At 41.6% G+C, this 23,430-nt stretch overlaps 1 protein-coding gene across 1 annotated transcript in view; it reads left to right on the top strand.

Annotated features, from left to right (window-relative positions):
• muc5fl (mucin 5f-like) overlaps window positions 1-23,430 on the top strand; it is a 73,096-nt gene that overhangs the window by 22,668 nt on the left and 26,998 nt on the right. Inside the window, exons 4-10 of the mRNA XM_072271358.1 lie at window positions 6,826-7,051; window positions 7,732-7,910; window positions 10,363-10,435; window positions 10,894-10,994; window positions 11,124-11,155; window positions 17,792-17,969; window positions 22,321-22,431. Of these exons, the coding sequence (XP_072127459.1) occupies window positions 6,826-7,051; window positions 7,732-7,910; window positions 10,363-10,435; window positions 10,894-10,994; window positions 11,124-11,155; window positions 17,792-17,969; window positions 22,321-22,431 (900 nt within the window). The remainder of the gene's footprint in view (window positions 1-6,825; window positions 7,052-7,731; window positions 7,911-10,362; window positions 10,436-10,893; window positions 10,995-11,123; window positions 11,156-17,791; window positions 17,970-22,320; window positions 22,432-23,430) is intronic.

The following is a 23,430-nucleotide window of genomic DNA, read 5'->3' as shown; positions in this document are numbered from 1 at the left end:
CTGCTGAGTTCCTCCAGCATTTTGTGTGTTTTGCTTGGATTTCTAGCATCTGCAGACTTTATTGTGTTCAAATCTATCCATGGTATTCCAGAATAGTTCTACAATAGAAAAAAACTATTCTTTCAAGATGAATATGCCAGGTGAAGTGTTTATCTTCCTCATAATTAGAAAGAAAAGAAAACTAATATGGCTAATATTGATTACCTCTTGCGTTGTTAAAGAATGATATTGAGAAAAACTTACAAATAAGTAAATTATCTTCCCTTGAATCAGATGAATGATGTGCGACACCAATAGTTGAATACATAACCAGATCTAAATACATTCCCTTCTAAATGGAAGCAGGCACTTCACAAGAATTTTGAGGAATACTTGAATTGCTAACTCATGAGGATACAGATTAAGTGCTGGTAAATGAGATTAATGTAATGGGTACCTGACATTTGTCATGACATGAGGGGCTGAATGGTCTGTTTCTGTTATACTTATTTTTGCAATTAGACAATGCATTAGTGAGTACTGTGCTCAATTTTGGTGGCCATCATAAATGGAAAAGTGTGCAGGGAAGATTTAAAAGGACTTTATTTCTTGGAATGAAGAATAGTGGGTGATCTTATAGAGATGTATAAAGTCATGAGAGGTATAGATAGGATAAATGCATATAGTCTTTTATTATAGGGAAGGGAAACTGAAAACTAGTGTTGCACGGAGCGACTGAGGAGAACCCAAGTGTAGGACACAGGCAGTTAGACATGACACGGAGACAGATTTGGACATGACTTGGACTCGGAACTTGGACTAGGATTTGGACTCGGACACGGAACTGGGACTCAGACAAGGAGCCGGGACTCTGACTTGGACTCGGGCACAGAGCCTAGAATTGGACTTGGACTTGGACACCGAGCCTGGACTTAGACTTGGACTTGAACTCGGAGCCTGGACCTGGAACTGGAACACCGAGCCTGGACCTGGAACTGGAACACGGAGCGACGACACCAAACAAAGACAGACGATTCATATCTTGGCTCGGAGGAGCAAGAAACGGTCAGCAATCCTCAGCTAGACATGAAGAGACAGAATTCCCAACTCGGAATAGCGGCAAATAGCCGGACCTATTCAGCTGGAAATGAGACGACAGAAACCAAGCAATGACAGTCCATTTGTATCTAGACATGGAGAAGCTCATGAAGACGGCCCTTATTCTTAGCGGCTCGGAGTGGCGACAATCGGCCAGCAAATCTCAGCCGAACATGAAAATGACAGAATTCACATCTTAACTCGGAGTAGCGGCATAACAGCCAGCAACTCAGCTGGACACGAAAACGACTGAATTCACTAAGCAGCCACAGGCACCGAAGCAACTTAGAGCCCACGATTCTCAGCGGCTCTGGGACAAGCACAGCTGTGCTGGCTACGGAGATAAACCAGCAGCGAGTAGATGTAAGCGGAGTTGTTTTATGCTGCCGGTTCAAGTGAGGATCAGGTGCCCTAATCAAGGAGCCCAGTGGGACATAGGGAAAAGGAAATTAAAGGGGAATGAGTAATCAACAGACTGGACTGTGACAACTAGAGGATATAGGTTTAAGATGAGAGGGGGAAGATTTAAAAGGAATCTAAGAGGTGACTTCTTCGTGCAGATAATGGTGAGTAAATGAAATGAGCTGCCAGATGTGTTGTTGTGCTAGATACATTAATAACTTTTAAAAGACAGGGGAAAGTATTTAATTGGGGGAGGAGTAATTATGATGCTTTTAGACAGGAATTGAGGAGCATAAACTGGGAACAGATTTACTCAGGAAAATGCACAACAGAAATGTTGAATTTGTTTAGAGAGCGCTTGCAGGAGGTTCTGGGTGTTGTTTTTTCCCCATTGAAGCAGGAAAAGGATGATAGGGTGAAGGAACCATGGTTGACAAGTGATATGAAACGTCTAGTCAAGAGGCAGAATGAAGCTTACTTAACATCTAGGAAGCAAGGATCAGACAGAGATCTAAAGAGTTACAAGATGGTCAGGAAGGAGCAGAAGAATGGACATTGGAGAAATAGAAGGGGGCATGTGAAGTCTTTGTTGGGTAGGATTAAGGAAAACCGCAAGATGTTCTACATGTATGCGAAGAGCAAGAGGATGGCCAGATTGAAGATTGGACCAGTCAGGGATAGAGGAGGAAATGTGTGCCTGGAGTCAGAGGAGCTACAGGAGGTCATTAATGAATTGCTTACTTCAGTATTCATCAGTGAGAGGGACATTGACACATGTGAGGTCACTGTTAACAGGCTGGTGTGCTTGAATGTGTCAATGTTAAGAAAGAGTGTGTGCTGGAATTTTTGCAAAACATTAGAATAAATAGGACCCTGAAGCCAGACAGGATATACCCTAGGTTTTTAGGGTATGTGAGGGAAGAGACTGCTGTGCCTTTTGGCGATGATCTTTGCGACCCACTGGTCACAGGAGTAGTACTAGATGAAAAGAGGGTGGCAAATTTTATTCCTTTGTTCGAGAAAGGGAATAAGGGATAAGAGCCGTGAGTCTTACTTAAATGATGGGCAAATTATTGGAGTAGATTCTTAGAAAGAAGATTTACAGGCACTTGGAGAAGCATAGTCTGATAAGGGACCGCATGGCTTTGTGAGGGGCAGGTCTTGCCCCATGAGCCTGATTAACAAAGCATATATTCAAGGATATAACAAAGCACATTGATGAAGGTAGAACAGTGCTGTATATCAATTTGAGTAAGGCATTTGATAAGGTTCCCAGTGGTAGTCTAATTCAAAAAATCAAGGGGTATGGATACAGAATTGGTTTGCTCATAGAAAGCAGAGGGTGGGTATTCTGCTTGGAGATTGATGACCAGTGGTGTTCCACGGGGATATGTTCTGGGACACCAGATCTTTGAGATTTTGATTAGTGGACGGATTGGTTAGTGCAACTCCACCATAGGTTGATGGAGTTGTAGATAGTGTGGAGGGTTGACGGAGGTGGCAATTAATGGGGAGGGGCAAATGGGCAATTTTATTTCTGACACTATTTTTTTAATTCCCTTGTCTCTGCCATATCTGTTTTCAGGATGAGATTTTCTTTTCGAGGAAATCAGAGATGACCTCTTTCTTCAAAGAACAGAGTTTCCCTTCCTCCACCATTGATTCTGCCCTCACCTGCATCTCCTTTATTTTCCAGTCATCCGCTCTCACCCCATCTTCCCGCTGCTTTAACAGAGATGGAGTTCCTCTTGTCCTCACCCACCTCCCCCTTGTCATTGTCTGCAATCTCCACCATCTTTAATGGGATCCTACCATCAATTACACATCCTTCCCCACTCTCCACTTTCCACTATGAGCTGTGATTCCCTTATCCATTCTTTCTTCCCCACTCATCACTCGCTCATCATTTGATATTATCTGTCCAAGCAGAATAAGTGCTACGCCTTCTCATTCACCTCCTCCCTCACCTCCATTCAGGACCCCAATCTTTCCAGATGAGGGAACACTTCACACCTTAGCTCCATCCACAAAAGATAGGATTTTGCAACAAACAACAATTTTAATTCTGGGTCCCGTTCTTATGCTGGCATGTCAGTTCATTCCCTCCTCTACTGATATGATGTGGCCACTCTCAGGCTGGAGAAGCAATACCTCATATTCCATCTAGGTAGTCTCCAACTGGATGGCATGAACATCAATTTCTCCCCCTTCCCTTTTCTTCAATTCCTCACTCTGCCCCCTTACTTTTTCTCTTCTCTTCACCTGCCTATCATGAACCCCTGGTGTCCCTCTTCCTTCCCTTTCTCCCATCGTTCACTCTCATATCCTTCTTCTCCAGCTGTCTACTTTTTCCATTTATCATCTCACAGCTTCTTATTTCACCCCCTTCCCCCACCCACCTCGCTTCACCTATTCACCGTCGAGCTTGTACTCTTTCCTTCCCCCACCTTCTTATACTGGCCTCTTCCCTCTTCCTTTCCAGTCCTGAAGAAGGATCTCAGTCCAAAACGTTGACTGTTTATTCATTTCCATAGATAAGACCATAAGATATAGCAGCAGAATTAAGCCATTTGTCCTATAGAATCTGCTCTACCATTTCATCATGGCTGATCCATTTTCCCTCTCAGCTCCAAACTCCTGCCTTTTCCCCATATCCCTTCATGCCCTTCCTAATCAAGAAACTATTAACATCTGTCTTAAATAAACCCAATGACTTGGCCTCCACAGCTGAGTGTGGCAACAAATTCCACAGATTCACCATTCTCTGGCTAAAGAAATCCTTCCTCCATTCTAAAAGGTTGGTGCTCTATTCTGAGGCTGTGTCCTCTGGTTTTGGACTCCCCCACATAGAAAACATCCTCCCCACATCCACTCTATCGAGGTCTTTGGAAATTCGAAAGGATTCAATGAGATCACCCCTCGTTCTGAGTTCCTCTGAGGTGGTGTATGACCTGCTGAGTTCCTCCAGCATTTTGTGTGTGTTTCTTTAGATTCCTAGCATCTACAGAATCTTATTTATTCATACTAAGTTATAAACACCAGAGACTGCAGATGTTATTATTTGGTACAAACAAAAATGAACTGCTGGAGGAACTCAGCAAGTCAGGGAGCATCTATGGTGGGAAATGGACAGTCAACAATGTGAATTGAGACCCTTCATCTGGTCTCAAGGATAGAATGGAGGCAGTCGGTATAAAGTGGTGAGGGGAAGGGATGAAGCATGAGCTAGATACATATATATTTTTCCAGCTCCTGCCTTAACCCACTCACTCAACTCTTTATACTGGAAATTACCCCTTGGTCTTTCAACCCAGACTAAGGTTCTTGACCTGAAGTGTCACTGTCAACTTCCTTCGTAGATGCTGCTGACCACTGAGTTCATCCAGCAATCCTCTCTGAACAGTCACCCATTGCTGCAACATCACAGATGCTACAGAACTTCCCTTACTTGTATCACTGAAAAGAAACTCAAGTAGCCCTATGTAGGTCTTTTCAATGGATGAAGTCATATATTCACAGAAATTACTATGAACACATTCGACTGTGTAATAACAAGTCTCAAATAGTCACGAGATTGAGATGTGATATATGACTGGATATATAAACATAGATCATAGGTGCAGTAGTAGGCCATTCGGCCCTTTGAGCCTGCACCGCCATTTATTATGATCATGGCTGATCATCCAACTCAGAACCCTGCACCAGCCTTCCCTCCATACCCCCTGATCCCCCTAGCCACAAGGGCCATATCTAACTCCCTCTTAAATATAGCCAATGAACTGGCCTCAACTGTTTCCTGTGGCAGAGAATTCCACAGATTCACCACTCTCTGTGTGAAGAAGTTTTTTCTAATCTCAGTCCTAAAAGGCTTCCCCCTTATCCTCAGACTGTGACCCCTCGTTCTGGACTTCCCCAACATCGGGAACAATCTTCCTGCATCTAGCCTGTCCAATGCCTTTAGGATCTTATACGTTTCAATCAGATCCCCCCTCAATCTTCTAAATTCCAACGAGTACAAGCCTAGTTCATCCAGTCTTTCTTCATATGAAAGTCCTGCCATCCCAGGAATCAATCTCGTGAACCTTCTTTGCATTCCCTCTATGGCAAGGATGTCTTTCCTCAGATTAGGGGACCAAAACTGCACACAATACTCCAGGTGTGGTCTCACCAAGGCCTTGTACAACTGCAGTAGTACCTCTCTGCTCCTGTACTCGAATCCTCTTGTTATAAATGTCAGCATACCATTTGCCTTTTTCACCGCCTGCTGTACCTGCATGCCCACTTTCAATGACTGGTATATAATGACACCCAGGTCTCGTTGCACCTCCCCTTTTCCTAATCGGCCACCATTCAGATAATAATCTGTTTTCCTATTTTTGCCACCAAAGTGGATAACTTCACATTTATCCACATTAAATTGCATCAGCCATGAATTTGCCCATTCACCCAACCTATCCAAATCACCCTGCATCCTCTTAGCATCCTCCTCACAGCTAACACTGCCGCCCAGCTTCGTGTCATCCGCAAACTTGGAGATGCTGCATTTAATTCCCTCATCCAAGTCATTAATATATATTGTAAACAACTGGGGTCCCAGCACTGAGCCTTGCGGTACCCCACTAGTCACTGCCTGCCATTCTGAAAAGGTCCCGTTTATTCCCACTCTTTGCTTCCTGTCTGCTAACCAATTCTCTATCCACATCAATACCTTACCCCCAATACCGTGTGCTTTAAATTTGCACACTAATCTCCTGTGTGGGACCTTGTCAAAAGCCTTTTGAAAATCCAAATATACCACATCCACTGGTTCTCCCCTATCCACTCTACTAGTTATATCCTCAAAAAATTCTATGAGATTCATCAGACATGATTTTCCTTTCACAAATCCATGCTGACTTTGTCCGATGATTTCACCGCTTTCCAAATGTGCTGTTATCACATCTTTGATAACTGACTCCAGCAGTTTCCCCACCACTGACGTTACGCTAACCGGTCTATAATTCCCCGGTTTCTCTCTCCCTCCTTTTTTAAAAAGTGGGGTTACATTAGCCACCCTCCAATCCTCAGGAACTAGTCCAGAATCTAACGAGTTTTGAAAAATTATCACTAATGCATCCACTATTTCTTGGGCTACTTCCTTAAGCACTCTGGGATGCAGACATCTGGCCCTGGGGATAAAGATACATTCTTACATTTCCAATCACAGCAGCCATACTGGAATTAAAATATATAAAGACCTTTAAAGCCATGGAGCATGTTAGTTGTAATACACTGTTTACATATTTTGTGTGAGATGTATGTGATAATATTGATAAAATAACGTTTGCCGAACATTTGGTTTCTTAGGAACATGTAATAATATTCAGAATGATGACTGTATGCTGCCCAGTGGACAGATAGTATCCTCCTGTTCTGAAATGGTTGATTACTGGCAAAACAAAGATCCCAGTAAGCCGGGCTGTAATGGACCATCCACACCACTGACTACAGCACGACCTCAAGTGACAATCCTTCCTCAAACAACTCAACAACCTTGCAAATCTAACTCTCTTTGCAAGCTCATTACAAGCAAGTAAGAAATAATTTGTTTGTCAATATCTCAGAGTTACATCAGCTCTGAGTTTTTGGTTGGTCAGGGAATTAAATAAATTGTCAAAACTTGTTAATGCAAATGTACAGATGATTATGATAATCCATGTTTGAAGAGTGCTTGTCTCAAGGTAATTCATTGAGGCAGGGAAGGGTAAAGTTAGATGAAGTGGGTGTCTTATTATGTGTGTATAATAAAGAACTTAAAAAATCATAACAGTGGGAACATCCGCAAGGTAACCAAACAACTTGATTTGACTATAAGAACATAACAGTGTAAGAAACAGAATGAGCGGTAAGCTATTCAGCCCTTGCAGGTCAGAGATAGGGAATGGAAGCTGAAAGTGAGGCTGTCAGTTCTTTAAAGAGTTAAGTTCAGCACTTGACCAGCTGCAATCATCTACAAAGCCAGAATATGATGCACAAATTAGGAAATGGGCTTTCTCAGAAGAAATGTGGAAGCACTGGGAGTAATATATTTGTTCAGTGAATGTTAGAGCAGGATTTTGTTTGGGACAAATGGAAATCCATGATATTTGACCTAGGAATTATTTAGAGGACAGTGTAGGTGAAACTTTGCTCTTTACCTATGACTGTTTTCATACCAAGAATAATAGTTTTAAATTATTTTTTTCAAACATTAATGATTTTCATTATTTCTAGGCTATTTGAAAAATGCCATGCCTTTGTTCTACCAGACTCCTACTACCAGGCATGCGTGCGTGATGAGTGCCTGACAACAAGTACCTCGGTAGTGTGTGCAAGTTTGCAGACTTATGCAACTACATGTATGACTCACGGTATTTGCATTGACTGGAGAAATTACACACATGGAGAATGTTGTAAGTATTTTCTGTACATCAGGCAGAACCAATAGGTCATTAGGTCTAAATTAGTATTAATAGTTCAGTCCATCACATCCTATCAATATCTCCTCCTGCTTCTTTCTGTTTATCGAAATTCCCAGTTAATGCATTAGTGCTGTCTACTTCAACTGTCCTTAGTAACAGTGAATTCTCACACACTAGATAAAAATGCCTTTTTGGATCACCTACCTGGTGACTACCTTATATTCATCATTAAATTTATAAACATTTAAATCTAGTCATTTCCAATACCAACAACATATCTAACATCAGTGGTCTCTGGTAGTTATTGACAAGCATCATGGGAATTAAGGTAAGATCTCATATGGAAAGAAGTTGCGGAGCCAATCAAAGCAAAAGATGAGTATTATATTGCCCTCAAACACTATAGCAATTAAAATAGTTTTACTGTTTTGTAAATTTACTTGTTCCCAACAATCAAGATTAAAAGAAGAACTATGTGTGCGTGTTTTTAGAGACTGGATACGCTGGGTTAGTTATCCTTGGAGCAGAAGAGCCTGAGAAAACTTGAGTGAGGTGTATAAAATCATGAGGGGCAACACTGGTAGATACTTGGAAACTTTTCCCTAGAGCAGAGATAGCTAAACCAAGAGGAGGTGGGACTAGATAGAGGTTTAAAAGAGACTTGATGATTTTTTTTCACCAACAGGGTGGTTGCAAACTGGATGGCAGTGCATTTAGGAGATATTTATGCAAGCATTTGGATTGCTGAAGTGTGGAAGGCTACTGGCCAAGGGCTAATAAATGATATTTAGATAATTAGGGTCACAAAAAACAGTCGATTATGAAATTTGGAGCAACAAACAATCTGCTGGAGAAACTCAGAAGGTTGTGCAACATCTATGGTTGGAAAGCAATTGTTAACAATGCAGGATCTTGTCCTGTAAGATACTGCTTCCCTGCCTTGGAAAAACAACACACAATTAAGCACCTTTCTCACTCTGTCATTCACTGCTGATCTCTCAAATTGCCTTGTTAAAGACCCTGCACTTCATGAGTTTACCTGTTCTGGACTTCCCCTGCATCTACAACACTGTATTTCTGCATTTAGTTTTATTTTATTTTTACTACCTCGGTACTATTGAAGTCAAGATCTGCCTGAATGGTACCCAGACAAAAAGTTTCTTACTTTATTTCGATACATGTGATGATACAAAACTCAAACCATGAGACATAGGAGCAGAATTAGCCCATTCAGCCTATTGAGTCTGCTCCACCATTCCATCTTGGCTGATTTATTATCCGTTTCAGCCTCACTCTCCCGTCTTCTCCCCAGAATCTTTGATGCCCTTACTAATCCAGAACTTATCAATATCCGTTTTAAATATAGCCAACGATTTAGATTCCACAGCTGACTATAACAATGAATTCCACATATTCACCACTCTCTGGTTAAAGAAATTCCTCCTCATTTCCATTCTAAAGCAACATCCTTGTACTCTGAGGTTGTGCCCTCTGGTCCTGGACTCTCACATTATAGAAAACATCCTCTCCATGACCACTTCGTCTAGGCCTTCGTATAGGTTTTAATACAATGCCCCTTTATTCTTCCAAACTGCAGTGAGTACAGGTCCAAAGCCATCAAGCGCTCTTCATTAGTCAATCCCTTCATTCCCAGGATCACTCTTATGAACCCTTTGGACCCTTTCCAATGCCAGCACATCATTTTTAAGATAAGGAACCCAAAACTGCTCACAATACTCCAAGTGCTTTATAAAGCCTCAGCATTACATTCTTGCTTTTTTATATTTTAGTCCTCTTGAAATGAATGTTAACATTGTATTTGCATTCCTTACTACTGGATTTGCAAGTTAACCTTTAGGGAATACTGCATGAGGACTCCTAAGTCTCTTTGTTCCTCTGATTTTTGAATTTGCTCCCATTTAGAAAATAGTCTAAGCTTTTATTCCTTTATCCAAAATGCATGACTATACACTTCTCTACATTGTATGCCATTTGCTACTTCGTGTCCATTGTCCTAATCTGGCTAAATCTTTCTGCATACTCCCTGCTTTTTCAACACTACCTGCCCCTTGATACCTCTGCATACTTTAATATCAATACTTCTGGAATTAAAGCAGCTCCAAGACTCTTCTAGAGAAAAGTACTAATTAAACTAGTATTATCTCCTGATCTCTAGGGTTCATTCACTTCAGCAGAGCAACTATGTTTGCATGCAGATTACATGGAAGTTGTGTTCAATGAGAGATCCACAGGCAAAGTGCCCAGATAAACATCTGTCTTGTTACAATGTGCCAAATTTTGGTTAAATTAGCCTCTGATTTCATAAAAAGAAAAATATAGCTTAGTTGTAATCTCAAAAACATATATTCTGTTTCATTGTTTTAATCTTTTAACCTACTAATTTTTCTAATAGTCTGACAAGAATTCGTATTTTTGAATATAGCTTTTGATTGTCCTTCAAACAAGATTTATAAAGCATGTGGGATCTTTGAAAAGGAACATATTTGCCGTTCAAGGTAAGTTATGATCATACTGTTCTCAAAACTAAATGTATTAGTCATCGCAAACAAGAGAAAATCTGCAGATGTTGGAAATCCAAGCAATACACAAGGTGCTCTGACCTGTGAGCAACACAGTGACACAGCTTCCTCCCTTCACCAGACAACATCCTAAGCTCTGGCACTGTCTGTGCAAAGCTGCACACAGTTCTTGTGGCTGCGTGGATTTCCTCTGACAAACAAGAGAAAATCTGCAGATGCTGGATATCCAAGCAAAACACAAAATGGTGGAGAAACTCAGTAGGGCAGGCAGCATCTGTGGAAAAGAGTACAGTTGACATTTCGGGCCGAGACCCTTCAACCTTTTATGTGTTGAGTATATGTGTAATTAATTAGTTTTAATATATTTAAAGTATTTGTACTCAACAGATGGGATTCTTGTATGGTATTAATATACATATATTTATGGTTTTAAGCTCTTCAGATTGGACTGGTCTTAACTTATCAGAAGGATGTTTATGCTCACCGGGTACTATCCTATTCAGCCCTGACTCCGACCTTTGTGTTGATAAATGTGGTAAATATTGTGACTTCTTTATTTCTTTGAATATCTAGCTTATTATTTTTTCTGTTCCCAAAATCAAAATCTTTCAGTCTAAGGAATCTTTTCAAATTTATGTAAGAGACCGTATGTTTGCTTTTACAGGATGCCTCGGACCTGATGGGTTACCCAAAGAGGTATACATTTGTTACGTTTGTTCTTTAGCAAATACAAACTTTGTGTGGGTTTAAGCTGGGTGGTTGGGATCTGTCTGTCTCGAAGGACAATGGTGACGATGACCATCATCACAAGCCTGGATGGAAGGTATGGAGATCCTGAGATGCCCAGTCGTCAAGATCCCCCTCTTGGCCTCACCGGTGTAGTCCAAAGGAAAGCTTATGAAGCAATATGTTTGGCACTAGCTTGGCTGCAGGAGCTGCCGGAAGGATGTTCAATAACGTCCAGTTACCTTAGGGGCTCCACTCCAGATTTGCTCCCACGGACTTTGTCTCTCCTGAGGCTGCCCACAAGGCAGTGGGATTATTTACCCATAGCTGCGGATCTGGTTCACGAGTACCAGGCCATGTCCACATTCTAGTGGTCCTGTGTGCTACGTATGCAGGGGCCAGACCTCCTCCCCGTCTTCTAGTTCAGCCTGAGTCTGGAAAGATTCCAGTGCTAGCCAGAGGTGGAAACTGAAAGTAAGAGCAACAAGCACAACCCACTACACTACCACACTAGACACAACACAACAACCATTTTGACACCATGACTAACACATATTTATTCACAGGACATTACAATCATGGCTTCTAGCTGCACACTTTAGAGCACACTCCCAGTTCACTAATGTCACTTCTGCATTGCACACTGGGAAATGACGTACTTTATTATGTACTTCCCTCTTTAAAGTTAACAAACAAAATATTGTGCCCTCATAAACCTGCAAGAAACAATAATGCTTTCTAACAAAGATATTTACATTAACTTCAATTGATAATGAGCAAATGCAGTCCTTTATTCACCTAGCCACTCTCAATCCATCTCTGTGGTGGGTTAATGATCCCTTTTGGAATGATATTTGTTTCCACTTGCTGTCTTAATATCAGTGTCCTTTTGAGAACTCTGATCTATGTGTTCATTTCCTTCACATCCTTCTGCCAAGATCCTATCTGTTCATCTCAGTTCTTGTTCTTGCCTTGTGACCATAATTAACTCCACGTGCCTCATAATGGAGCCCTGGACTACATCCATGTTCCAACTGATTCTGTCTCAATTCACAGAGCTCCTTCTGCGTATCAAAGATAACTCCTCCTGTTGGTTTGTGTTGAACTGTCGCTATTGTTCTGACCTTTGGGTTTGTGTGGTCTCTCAATCTTCTTTTTTATTTTTCCTCTTCAACTTCAGAGAGGATTGTGGAGATATTCTTTATTTCCAGACTTTAACTGGAAGTCGATGGGAGACAGATTATGAACCAAAACTGCATGATGTGGAAGCAAGACTAATAACTTCATCATAATGATCACTCCGTTCAGCACTGGCATCCCGTCATGCTGGTGTAGCTGGTACAGATGTCTATGGAAGATGGAGGTCTTGTCCTATTCTTGCATAATCTCTCTGGATCTCTCATGAATGCTGTTACAAGTTTCTTGAGTTACATTGGGTTAGCATCTGAGCCCCTCAAAGACATCTGCATAGTCTTCCATGAGTGAGGTGTGGTCATCTTTGGTCTGTGAAGCCACAGTTGAATAGGTTGAGCTTATCACATGCACTAAGACCTATTATTGGCTGTAATCGCTTTTCAATGATCAGTAGCTGCGCCTATAGGTGCTGTCCCTTGTGCTTGAAGGTCACTGTACAGCCCCCTTTTACTGGAATGTTCTCTCCAGTATAGTCAGTCACTTTTAATTTAACTGGATAAATCTTGCTCTTTACTTTGAGAGCCTTGTAATCATCCAATGACAACAGATTCACTGGGCTTCGATGTCAAGCTTGAATGGAATTACTATCTCATTCACAGTCACTGGAACAATCTATTCTGTCCTACCAACACCAGTAAAGGATCTACAAAAACTTCCTCAATTTCCTCATCAACACTGTGCACCTTCCTCTTGGTAGCCTCAGCTTTGCAGCACTTTGCAAAATGATTCTTCTTCCCACAATTATTACGAGACTTTCCATAAGCAGGGCACGTCTTTGGAATGTGACTACCTCTACATTTACTGCATCTGCTGTTTGAACCTGCTTTGTTGTTGCTTTGGAAACTCCTTGTGCTCTGCCCCTCTGATTTCACAGCAGGTGCTGTCGCTTCTGCTCTGTGCAGCTCCTTAGCTTGTGCTTGTGTGGTTTCCACTATCCTACACGTATTTACAGAGTTTTCTAACATTAAATCTTTTTCTTGGAGTAAACTTTCTTTGAGCTCATTATCTGGGATTCCACAAACTATTTTGTCTCTGGCTAGTGAGTCTCTCAAATCTCCAAACTCACAGGACTTACTCAGTGTGTGAAACTCAGCTAAGTATTGGTCAAAACTAACACCTTGTTTCTGGTCACAGGAAAAGGATTTATATATTTTAAATCTGATATTTTTACTTGGGACAAAATACTCCTCAAATTTTGTCATCAGAATGTCCAATGTCAAGGCTGTCTCATCAAATTGAAAGCTGTTGTAGATGTCCAAAACAACTTTGCCAATTACATGCAGAAAAATAGACATTTTTAATCTTTCCTCTGCGCCTCCAGCTCTACTGGCCACTAAACATGTATTTATTTGCTGTTTCCAGTTATCAGTTAGGATGGCAGTAAACTACATAGGTGCGGGAGGATGCAGCTTATCCATTGAGGGAATTTTTCAGGCTTCACTCACCTCAATCTCTTGCTGAACTTTGAGACAACGTGCTCTCTTGCTGGCAGCTTCTCTCCGGTGGAACCTAGCATCTCTTTCTTAGTCGCTCATGGTATTCAGTTACACCTCATATTTAGATCTCACGCCAACTTCTGACACCATGTTCTGTTTGTTCTTTAATGAAGACAAAGTTTGTGTGGATTTAAGGTAAATCATAGAACACTATAGTCATGGCTTCTCGCTCAACACTTCAGCATGCGTTTCCAGTTCACTTCCGGTTCCAGCTGAACTGCCTACACTGCACACTAGGAACTGAAATTCTTTCTTATGCACACACATAATAATACAGCATTTAATAAATTTATACTCTCATTAAAACATTCGATTTCCAAATTTACTCAGTACGAGGGAGACAACTGACACTTTACTAATCCACACATAACAATGTTCCAAAGATACATGTTAAAGGATCACTGTTGTTGACTCAGAGGTAAGCTTTCTACCACAGCCACTGTGGTACTGAGAGACCACTGTGCTCTCAAAGATGCTGCGCTTCAGACAGGTAACTACAACAAAGATATATCACCTCTTTCCAGTGGGTATAAAAGATCTACTGTGCTTTGCAAAGTGCACACAGTGACACAGCTTTCTCCCATCACCAGACAACATCCTAAGCTCTGGCACTGTCTGTGCGAAGTTGCACACAGTCCTTGTGGCAGCGTGGATTTCCTCTGACAAACAAGAGAAAATCTGCATATGCTGAAAATCCAAGCAACACACACAAGATGCTGGAGGAACTCAGCAGGGCAGGCAGCATCTACGGAAAAGAGTATAGTCGACATTTCAAGCCAAGACTCTTCATCAGGACTGGAGAAAAAAAGATCTTCAAGGAAAGGGTCTTCTCTTCCTCTACCATCAATGCTGCCCTCAACTGCAGTTTGCACTGTCTGCCCTCACCCCATCCTCCCATCACCCCACCAGAGATAGGGTTCCTCTTGCCCTTACCTACCACTCCACCAGCCTCCATGTCCAGCACATAATTCTCAGTAACCTTCTGCAAAGGGATCCCATCACCAAGCATATCTTTCCTACTTTCTGCTTTCCACAGCTCCCTACTCAAGTCCTTGTCTATTTGTCCCTCCCCACTGATCTTCCTGTTAGCACTTATCCTTGCAAGCAGAACCTGCCCTCACTACCATTCAGGGCCTCAAACAGTCCTTCCAAGTGAGGTGATACATCACCTATGAGTCTGTATCTACTGTACCTGGTGCTCCTGGTGTGGCCTGTCTATCAGTAAGACCCGATGTAGATTGAAAGACCGTTTTGCTCCATCTCCCAATTTAATTGAGGCCACACTCAGGTTGGAGGAGCAACACCTTGTATTCTCTCTGGGTAGCCTCCAACCTGATGGCATAAACGTCGATTTTTCAAACTTCCAATAATGCCCCTCCCGCTTCACTATTCCCCATTCCCATTTCCCTCATTCACCTTATCTCCTTACCTGTCTATCACCTCTTTCTGTCCTCTCCTACTAGATTCCTCCTTCTCCAGCCCTGTATTTCTTTCACTGATCAACTTCCCAGCTCTTTACTTCACCAATCTCCCTTCCAGTTTTCCCTCTCACCTTGTGTTTATTCCTCCCCTCCCCCCACTTTCTAACTCTGATTCCTCACCTTGTTTTTTCCCAGCCCTGATGAAGAGTCTCGGCCAGAAACCTCGATTATACTCTTTTCCATAGGTGCTGCCTGGCCTGCTGAGATCCTTCAGCATTTTGTGTGTGTTGCTTGGACTTCCCTTGAGTCCTATGCTCTGGTTTCCTCCTATATCCTAAAAATTAACAGATCGGTGGGTTAATTGGGTGCTGTGAATTGCCTTGAGTGTGTTGGTGAGTGATAGAATCTGGAGGAAGTTGATGGGAATGGGGGAGGAGAAGGAAAATGGGAGAAATACATGACTCGTGGTTTGATAGTTGGCATAGTCTCAATGGGCCAAATGTTTGTTTCAATCTCTCTGCCTCTATGACCATCTTTATGAGACCTCTTATCCCACAATAAAATAAACATATGAATGAAGAATGGGAGCAGACTTGTGCCTGTTCTGCCATTCAATGAGTGTACCCATAATAGTAACCTTCCACGGCACCCCTGCTTCTAATTAACAATCTATCCATTAATCTCTGCCTTAAAGAATCCGCTTTCATCACCCTTTGATGAAAGAAATTCCAGTGACACTTATAGCCTTCATGGTTATTTGATCATTTAATCCTATTGTGTGCAAATTGTTTTTCACTCTTTTCCACGTGATGCCTCTGCTTCATCAGTACAGATATACATCATGTACAAGGTTGAGAGTGAGAGAAAATTTGTTAAAGTAATGTAGTCACATATTGCATGTCATATAGCAGAGAAATAGGCCCTTTAACATAACTTCTCCATGTTGTGTATCCAGGATATGTATTTGAGCTTATCCTATTTATCCATGCTTGTTCAATATCTCTAAACCTTTCCTATCCGTGTACCTGTCTAAATGTCCTTTAAGTGTCGTAATTGCACCTGCCTCAATCACTTCCTCTGGCAGCTTGTTCCATGTAATCAATACCCACTATGTGTAAACCTTGTCTCTCAGGTCCCCTCTAAATCGCTTGCCTAAATATATAGCCTCTGATTTTAGATTCCCCTAGCCTAGGAAAAAGGCTGTACTATATTCTTTACAAACCTCTAAAACAGGGGTTCCAAACCAGAGGTCCATGGACCCCTTGCTTAATTGTCCATGGCATAAAAAAGGTTGAGAGTCCCAGCTCTAAAAGGTCACCGCTCATCCTCTTACACTCTAGGGAAAAAGGAATTCAGCCTATCAGGCCTCTTCTTATAACTCAGCCCTCCAGGGTATCCTTACGAATATCTTCCTCACTGTTCCCAGCTTCCATTGCCTGCAAGGAGCTTATACGTTCTCCCTGTGACTGTGTGGGTTTCCTCCAGGAGGTTTCCTTCCACAGTCTAAAGACATACCGGTTGGTAGGTTAATTGGTCGTTGTAAATTATCCCATGATTAAGCTGGAGTTAAATTGGGGGATTGCTGGGTGGCATGGCTTTGAAGAGCCAGCAGGGTCTATTCCATTCGCTATCTCAAAATAAAATAAATAAAATTAATGACATCCTTCCTGCAGCTGAGTGACCAGAATGCAGACAATACTCCAAGTGTGGTCTCACCAACATCTTGCACAGCTGAAACATGACATCCCAAACACTGAACTCAATGCTCTGATGATGAAGACAATAGTACTAAATGCCTTCTTCAACCCTGTTTATCTCTATCTCTTATGCCACAAAACAGCACTGACCTTAGTACCTGAAAATAACACTGAAAGCTCATTTTAAAAAAATCAGAATAATGCACAGAAAATTAAGGAAGGGGGAAATACTGGAGAAAATAAACAGCTTTGCATGGCTGAGTTACAATTTTGCGTATGGTCATTTTGGAGATGGTTATGGAAGAGGAAGCAGAGAACTTTTCACTGAGAAATTCTAAGTAAGAAAGTTTATGGAACTTCAGCATTTCTTTATCTTAATCATTGTTGGGAATGGTAAAAGACTGTACACAAACTAGTTGCTCTGACTTCACTATGTACATTCACCACCCATAATCCTTCTGGAAAAGCTGTTTGAATAGAAACTGACCCCTTGCATGAAAGATACATCAAAAGTAAGTATAACAGTAGGTAGCTGGTGTGAAAGCAAATAGGCAAGGTTGAGACCCTTAGGTAAGAATTAGGAGGCCAGCCGATCTCTACCACTGTTCAGAAATGCTCGACTGGAGTGTCCATGGAGTCATCTCTACACTGATCATGTCATATGAATCAGTTAATGTTTCCTGCAACACAAATGGCATAAACTCTTAACACAGCATGGTCATCTTGTTTGAAGTGTATAAAAATCACAATGTACTGAATCTGACAACTAATCACTGTTAACTTACTTTTCTTCTCTAGTTTGATGAAACATTTAAGTTCAACTGCCAGGACTGCATCTGTGACAAGATCACACATCAAGTCATCTGTCAGCCTTACAGCTGTCCTGACTACCCAGCAATATCCTGTGATGGAGAAGGATTTGTCAGTGTTAATGTAACAATCACCGATGATAATTGTTGCACTAAACCTGTGTGCAGTAAGTTTGCCGTTACTTTACCACCTGGATGCTCATTGTTTTGTAACTTGGGCTGTGCCTGCAAGGAGATGATTTGAATGAAAACACAGTAACCTAACATATGTATCTTTTGATATAAAAACACTTGGCCCAGCAGAGGATGATTGACACTTTAAGCTTAAGCAAAATATACTGAAGCAGCTGGTAGTAGTTGCAATACTTTGTTTTTTTTTTCCAAAATTCTATCGCCTAATAGTTTTTGTTTGCTTTGCAGTAATTGAAACCTTTCCGGTTCAGGGCTCATGAAATGATATACTTAGAACTTTACACTACATTGTTATAGAATGGAGCTGGTCAGTCAGGAGTGGAGAGTGAGGCTCAAAGGACCAAATGGCCTGTATCTGCTCATGTCTGCTTGACGTCCAAATGTATTTCCACCACTTATCAGGAGTGAGATGGGAATTTTTCCCTACACCAGTTCTAACAACGCACAAGAAGGATAACCTCATCAAGATTAAATCAGTCCACTTGTCCAGTACTCGTCTGCCACCAGTCAATATTGGTCACAGTGCAAACTATGCATTTTCAACCTCTCACTGCTACAGGTGGAAATTTCCAATTGCTTCAAAAAGGCAACAATTATACCAGTGCCTCAGAAGAATAATGTGGGCTGCCTTAATGACTATTGCCCGGTGGCACTCGCATCCACAGTGATGAAGTGCTTTTAACAAGTGTTTTTAATTAATTTTTTTATGCATTTCTACAATAGAACTACAGAAAAAAAATCAACAAAATGAAGATTTATACAGAGCAAAACGAACAAGTCCAATATATAATTCATAACAATAAAAAAAGCACCCAAAGTAAGATCATGTATGATTAGTATCCACCCTAACCCCAAATAAGGAGAAGATGGCGGCGCGACGCAGCGCTCAGCGGCCACTCCGGCAAATGATATCTGTAATCTGTCAAGTAGGGTGCCGTGCACAATCCTGATTTGGTGGAGACAGACGTGAGAGCACGAAGGAACATCTAGAGAAACTTCCGAAATGCCTTCTTCGCTGCCGCTGCTACTGTGTGATCCAGAATCTCTGGAGGAGAAGGCCCCGAGTCCCCGGCTTTGCTTGTTGCTTGGCGGCCGGGGCGGGGTCGAAGAGCTGGGCAGAGGATGGTGCTTAGGAGGCTGTATCAGAGGGGCTGGTCGGAGGCTCTAAGTTTTCGGAGGGACTCAAGAGTTGGCTGTGGTTGGGTGCATCCAATGCATCGGCAGTTATCGGCGCCTGGATGTTTATGGCAGGGAGAGTTTCTCCCTTTTGCCGCCTGCTAAAGGGACTATCGGGAGTCGATTGGAACTTTGAGATTTTTTTTTTACCGTGCGCATGGTCTGCTCTTTATCAAATTATGGTATTGCTTTGCACTGCTGTAACGATATGTTATAATTATGTGGTCTTGTCAGTGTTAATCTTTGGTTTGTCCTGTTTTTCTGTGATATCACTCTGGAGGAACATTGTATCATTTCTTAATGAATATATTTCTAAATGACAATAAATGAGGACTGAGTGTCCTCATAATCTAATCTAACCTCCCACTGAAAAAAAACCCAGGCCAACCTAAAAAGAAAAAGAAAATTAATCAGAGCATTCAACCCCACAGAGCTGTAAATATATATAAGAAAAAAGAAAGTATAATGCTGACTACCAAAACTATAATGTAATTCACAACAAAAAACCGTACGACTTAGTGAAAAAAATGCTGAAAGTAAGGGATGATGAAATGCTTTGAGAGGTTTGTCATGACTAGACTGAACTCCTGCCTCAGCAAGGACCTGGACCCATTGCAATTTGCCTATAGCCACAATAGGTCAACGGCAGACACAATCTCAATGGCTCTCCACATGGCTTTAGACCACCTAGCAACACAAACACCTATGTCAGGATGCTGTTCATCGACTATAGCTCAGCATTTGATATCAACATTCCCACAATCCTGATTGAGAAGTTGCAGAAGCTGGGCTTCTGTATCTCCCTCTGCAATTGGATCCTCAACTTCCTAACTGGAAGACCACAATCTGTGCACATTGGTGATAACATATCCTCCTCGCTGATGATCAACACTGGAGCACCTCAGGGGTGTGTGCTTAGCCCACTGCTCTACTCTCTATATACATATGACTGTGTAGCTAGGCATAGCTCAAATACCACCTATTAATTTGCTGACAATACAACCATTGGTGGTAGATTCTCAGGTGGTGATGAGAGGGTGTACAGGAGTGAGATATGCCAACTAGTGGAGTGGTGCTGCAGCAACAACCTGGCACTCAATGTCAGTAAGATGAAAGAGCTGATTGTGGACTTCAGGAAGGGTAAGATGAAGGAACACATACCAATCCTCATAGAGGGATCAGAAGTGGAGAGAGTGAGTAGCTCCAAGTTCCTGGGTGTCAAGATCTCTGAGGATCTAACCTGGTCCCAACATATTGATGTAGTTATAAAGAAGGCAAGACAGCAGCTATACTTTTAAGAGTTTGAAGAGATTTGGCATGTCAACAAATCCACTCAAAAACTTCTATAGTTGTACGGTGGAGAGCATTCTGACAGGCTGCATCACTGTCTGGAATGGAGGGACTACTACACAGGACCGAAAGAAGCTGCAAAAGGTTGTAAATCTAGTCAGCTCCATTTTGGGTACCAGCTTACAAAGTACCCAGGACATCTTTAGAGAGCGGTGTCTGAGAAAGGCAGCATCCATTATTAAGGACCTCCAGCACCCAGGGCATGCCCTTTTCTCACCCTTACCATCAAGTAGGAGATACAGACGCCTGAAGCAGACACTTAGCGATTCAGGAAGGGCTTCTTCCCCTGTGCCATCCGATTCCTAAATGGACATTGAATCTTTGGACACTACCTCACTTTTTTGTTAATATACAGTATTTCTGTTTTTGCATTTTTAAAAATCTATTCAATATACTTAATTGATTTACTTGTTTATTTGTTATTATTTTTATTTTATTTATTTTTATTTTTTTCTCTCTGCTGTATTGCATTGAACTGCTGCTGCTAAGTTAACAAATTTCACGTCACATGCCAGTGATAATAAACCTGATTCTGATTCTTTCTTCAAAATATATTCTAAATATTTGCGTAGGTCATTCCTACAGTATCTCCCAAACCTGCAACCTCCATCAGTCAATAGTTGTCACAGTGTGTACCATCTACAACCTGCACCCTCATTACTACCAGCAAGAAGGATAAGAGCAGTAGCCAGATTGGTTCACCACTATCTGCAGATGCTTCTCCAAGTCACATACAGCCAGTCTTGGAAATACATCACCACTCCTGAGTCCAGATCCTGGAATTCCCTCCAACTAGCACCATGGGAGCACCATCATCAAGGCAATGGCAATGGTCCATAAATGCTGGGCTTTCCAGTGACAGAAATTTCTAAAAAATAGTAAATTAGATTCTGTTTTAGGACCCTCATGACTATGAAATTAATGCCAGTTTGATTGGAGCATTCACTTCCAACTGACCTTTGTCATTCCTGAGTACTTGTAACCTTGTTGTTAAGGAACTGAGCTGGAGTTGGTTTCATTGTCACCACAGAGTTACTCTGAGCTGTCAAAACTTCCACCTAAGTTAACAGATAAGGAAGCCAAGAGACTCCTGCTGTGCACTATGCCATTTTATTCCGTAGGTGACTGTTTTTTACAAAGACAAGAGTATTCTGCTGGATCAGCAGTCACAACACTCATGCAGAATTTGTGGTTAGTGATGAGCTGACTGTGCAAACTACCTAGTCTATCATGGTGTTGGAGCCAGAACAAACTCTGATTTGAGAACAAAGCAAAGAAAACTTGGCTTCTTTGAAATTGTTAAAAGACAGTTAATTAGAAACTGAATGATTCTGGATCATTAGGTATTAAAACAAAAAGAAACAAACATTGAAAGTACAAGCTTCTCAAACCTGATCATTTATAAAGTATTAAAAAATTAAAACAAAACCAATTAAAATCAGAAACCATTAAAATATACTCAAATTATATGAAAGATGACCTCAATCAGTACTTGCTCCAACCAAGCAACCATTCCCTACCACTGAAATAAATGGGGCCACGCTTTCTGCCCTGTGCTGTGCAGACATGATGGAAAATGAGTGGATGTTCACATTCCCAGATCGCTCACATCTTTGGGTTCACAAAGGAACTCTTACATTGCTCATTGCTGCAGAAAACAATGATAGCCTCAACACTGGTAAGTGCCAACATATCCCACAAAACCTGGGCCAGTGGATTTATTCAAGCAGGTCACAGTAGAAATAACTTGAAATTAGTTTACAACAGTTTAATTTCATACTTGCCTTGTGATTTGTCCAGGGTGCAACAACGACCTTTGCAAAGATATTCAGTCAGATATTCAGTGTGAACTTGGGTTGAAGGCATCATCAAAGATTCCAGAAGGGAAGTGTTGCCCAGTTCATTCTTGTGGTAAGTTAATGAAGTAGTATGTGCTTTCATTAGCAGCAAGCATAAACTTTCTTAACTCATACCCATTGTTTAAAATTGAAATAATAAGTACAAAATGAGGAAGGACTGCCAGTCCTCTTTCAAGCTTGCAGTGCTATCTTATGCATTATGCACCCTACCTTTGAGCAATTCTGTGTCCTCGAATCAACTTACGTGTCCAAGAATCAGTACAGTTTTAATTTCAATTCAACCACTAATGAATTCACGGTAGGCTCTGGGAAATTTCCAAGACTTGGGCAAGTTTTATGAAATTTCAGTTGTCCATAATCCCTTATCCAGTAGACCCAGGTCATAAACGTGAGAAAATCTGCAGATGGTGCAAACCCAAAGCAACACACGCAAAATGCAAGAGAAAATCAGCAGACCAGGCAGCATCTATGGAAAAGGGTAAACAGTTGATGGGTCCTGATGAAGGGCCTCGGCCTGAAACGTCAAGTGTTTGATACTAACAAATCTACTGTGAAAGTTATTCTTCATGTTAAATGTAAAGGTTAACTTTCAGGTTGAGAGGGTAGTGAGGAAAGTAAATGCAATGTCAGCATTCCTATCAAGGGGACTAGAATATAAAATGGACTAGAATGGCAGGATGCTTGGTAGTGTGGAGGAGCAGAGGGATCTGGGGGTACATGTCCACAGATCCCTGAAAATTGCCTCACAGGTAGATAGGGTCGTTAAGAAAGCTTATGGGGTGTTAGCTTTCATAAGCTGAGGGATAGAGTTTAAGAGACGCGAGGTAATGATGCAGCTCTGTAAAACTCTGGTTAGGCCACACTTGGAGTACTGTGTCCAGTTCTGGTCACCTCACTATAAGAAGGATATGGAAGCATTGGAAAGGGTACAGAGGAGATTTACCAGGATGCTGCCTGGTTTAGAGAGTATGGATTATGATCAGAGATTAAGGGAGCTAGTGTTTTACTCTTTGGAGAGAAGGAGGATGAGAGGAGACATGATAGAGGTATA

The sequence above is a fragment of the Mobula birostris genome, chromosome 11, assembly GCF_030028105.1.
Source record: "Mobula birostris isolate sMobBir1 chromosome 11, sMobBir1.hap1, whole genome shotgun sequence".
Taxonomy (NCBI): domain Eukaryota; kingdom Metazoa; phylum Chordata; class Chondrichthyes; order Myliobatiformes; family Myliobatidae; genus Mobula; species Mobula birostris.
Note: the sequence above shows the minus strand (reverse complement) of the source record. Positions and strands in the feature narration are given on the sequence as shown.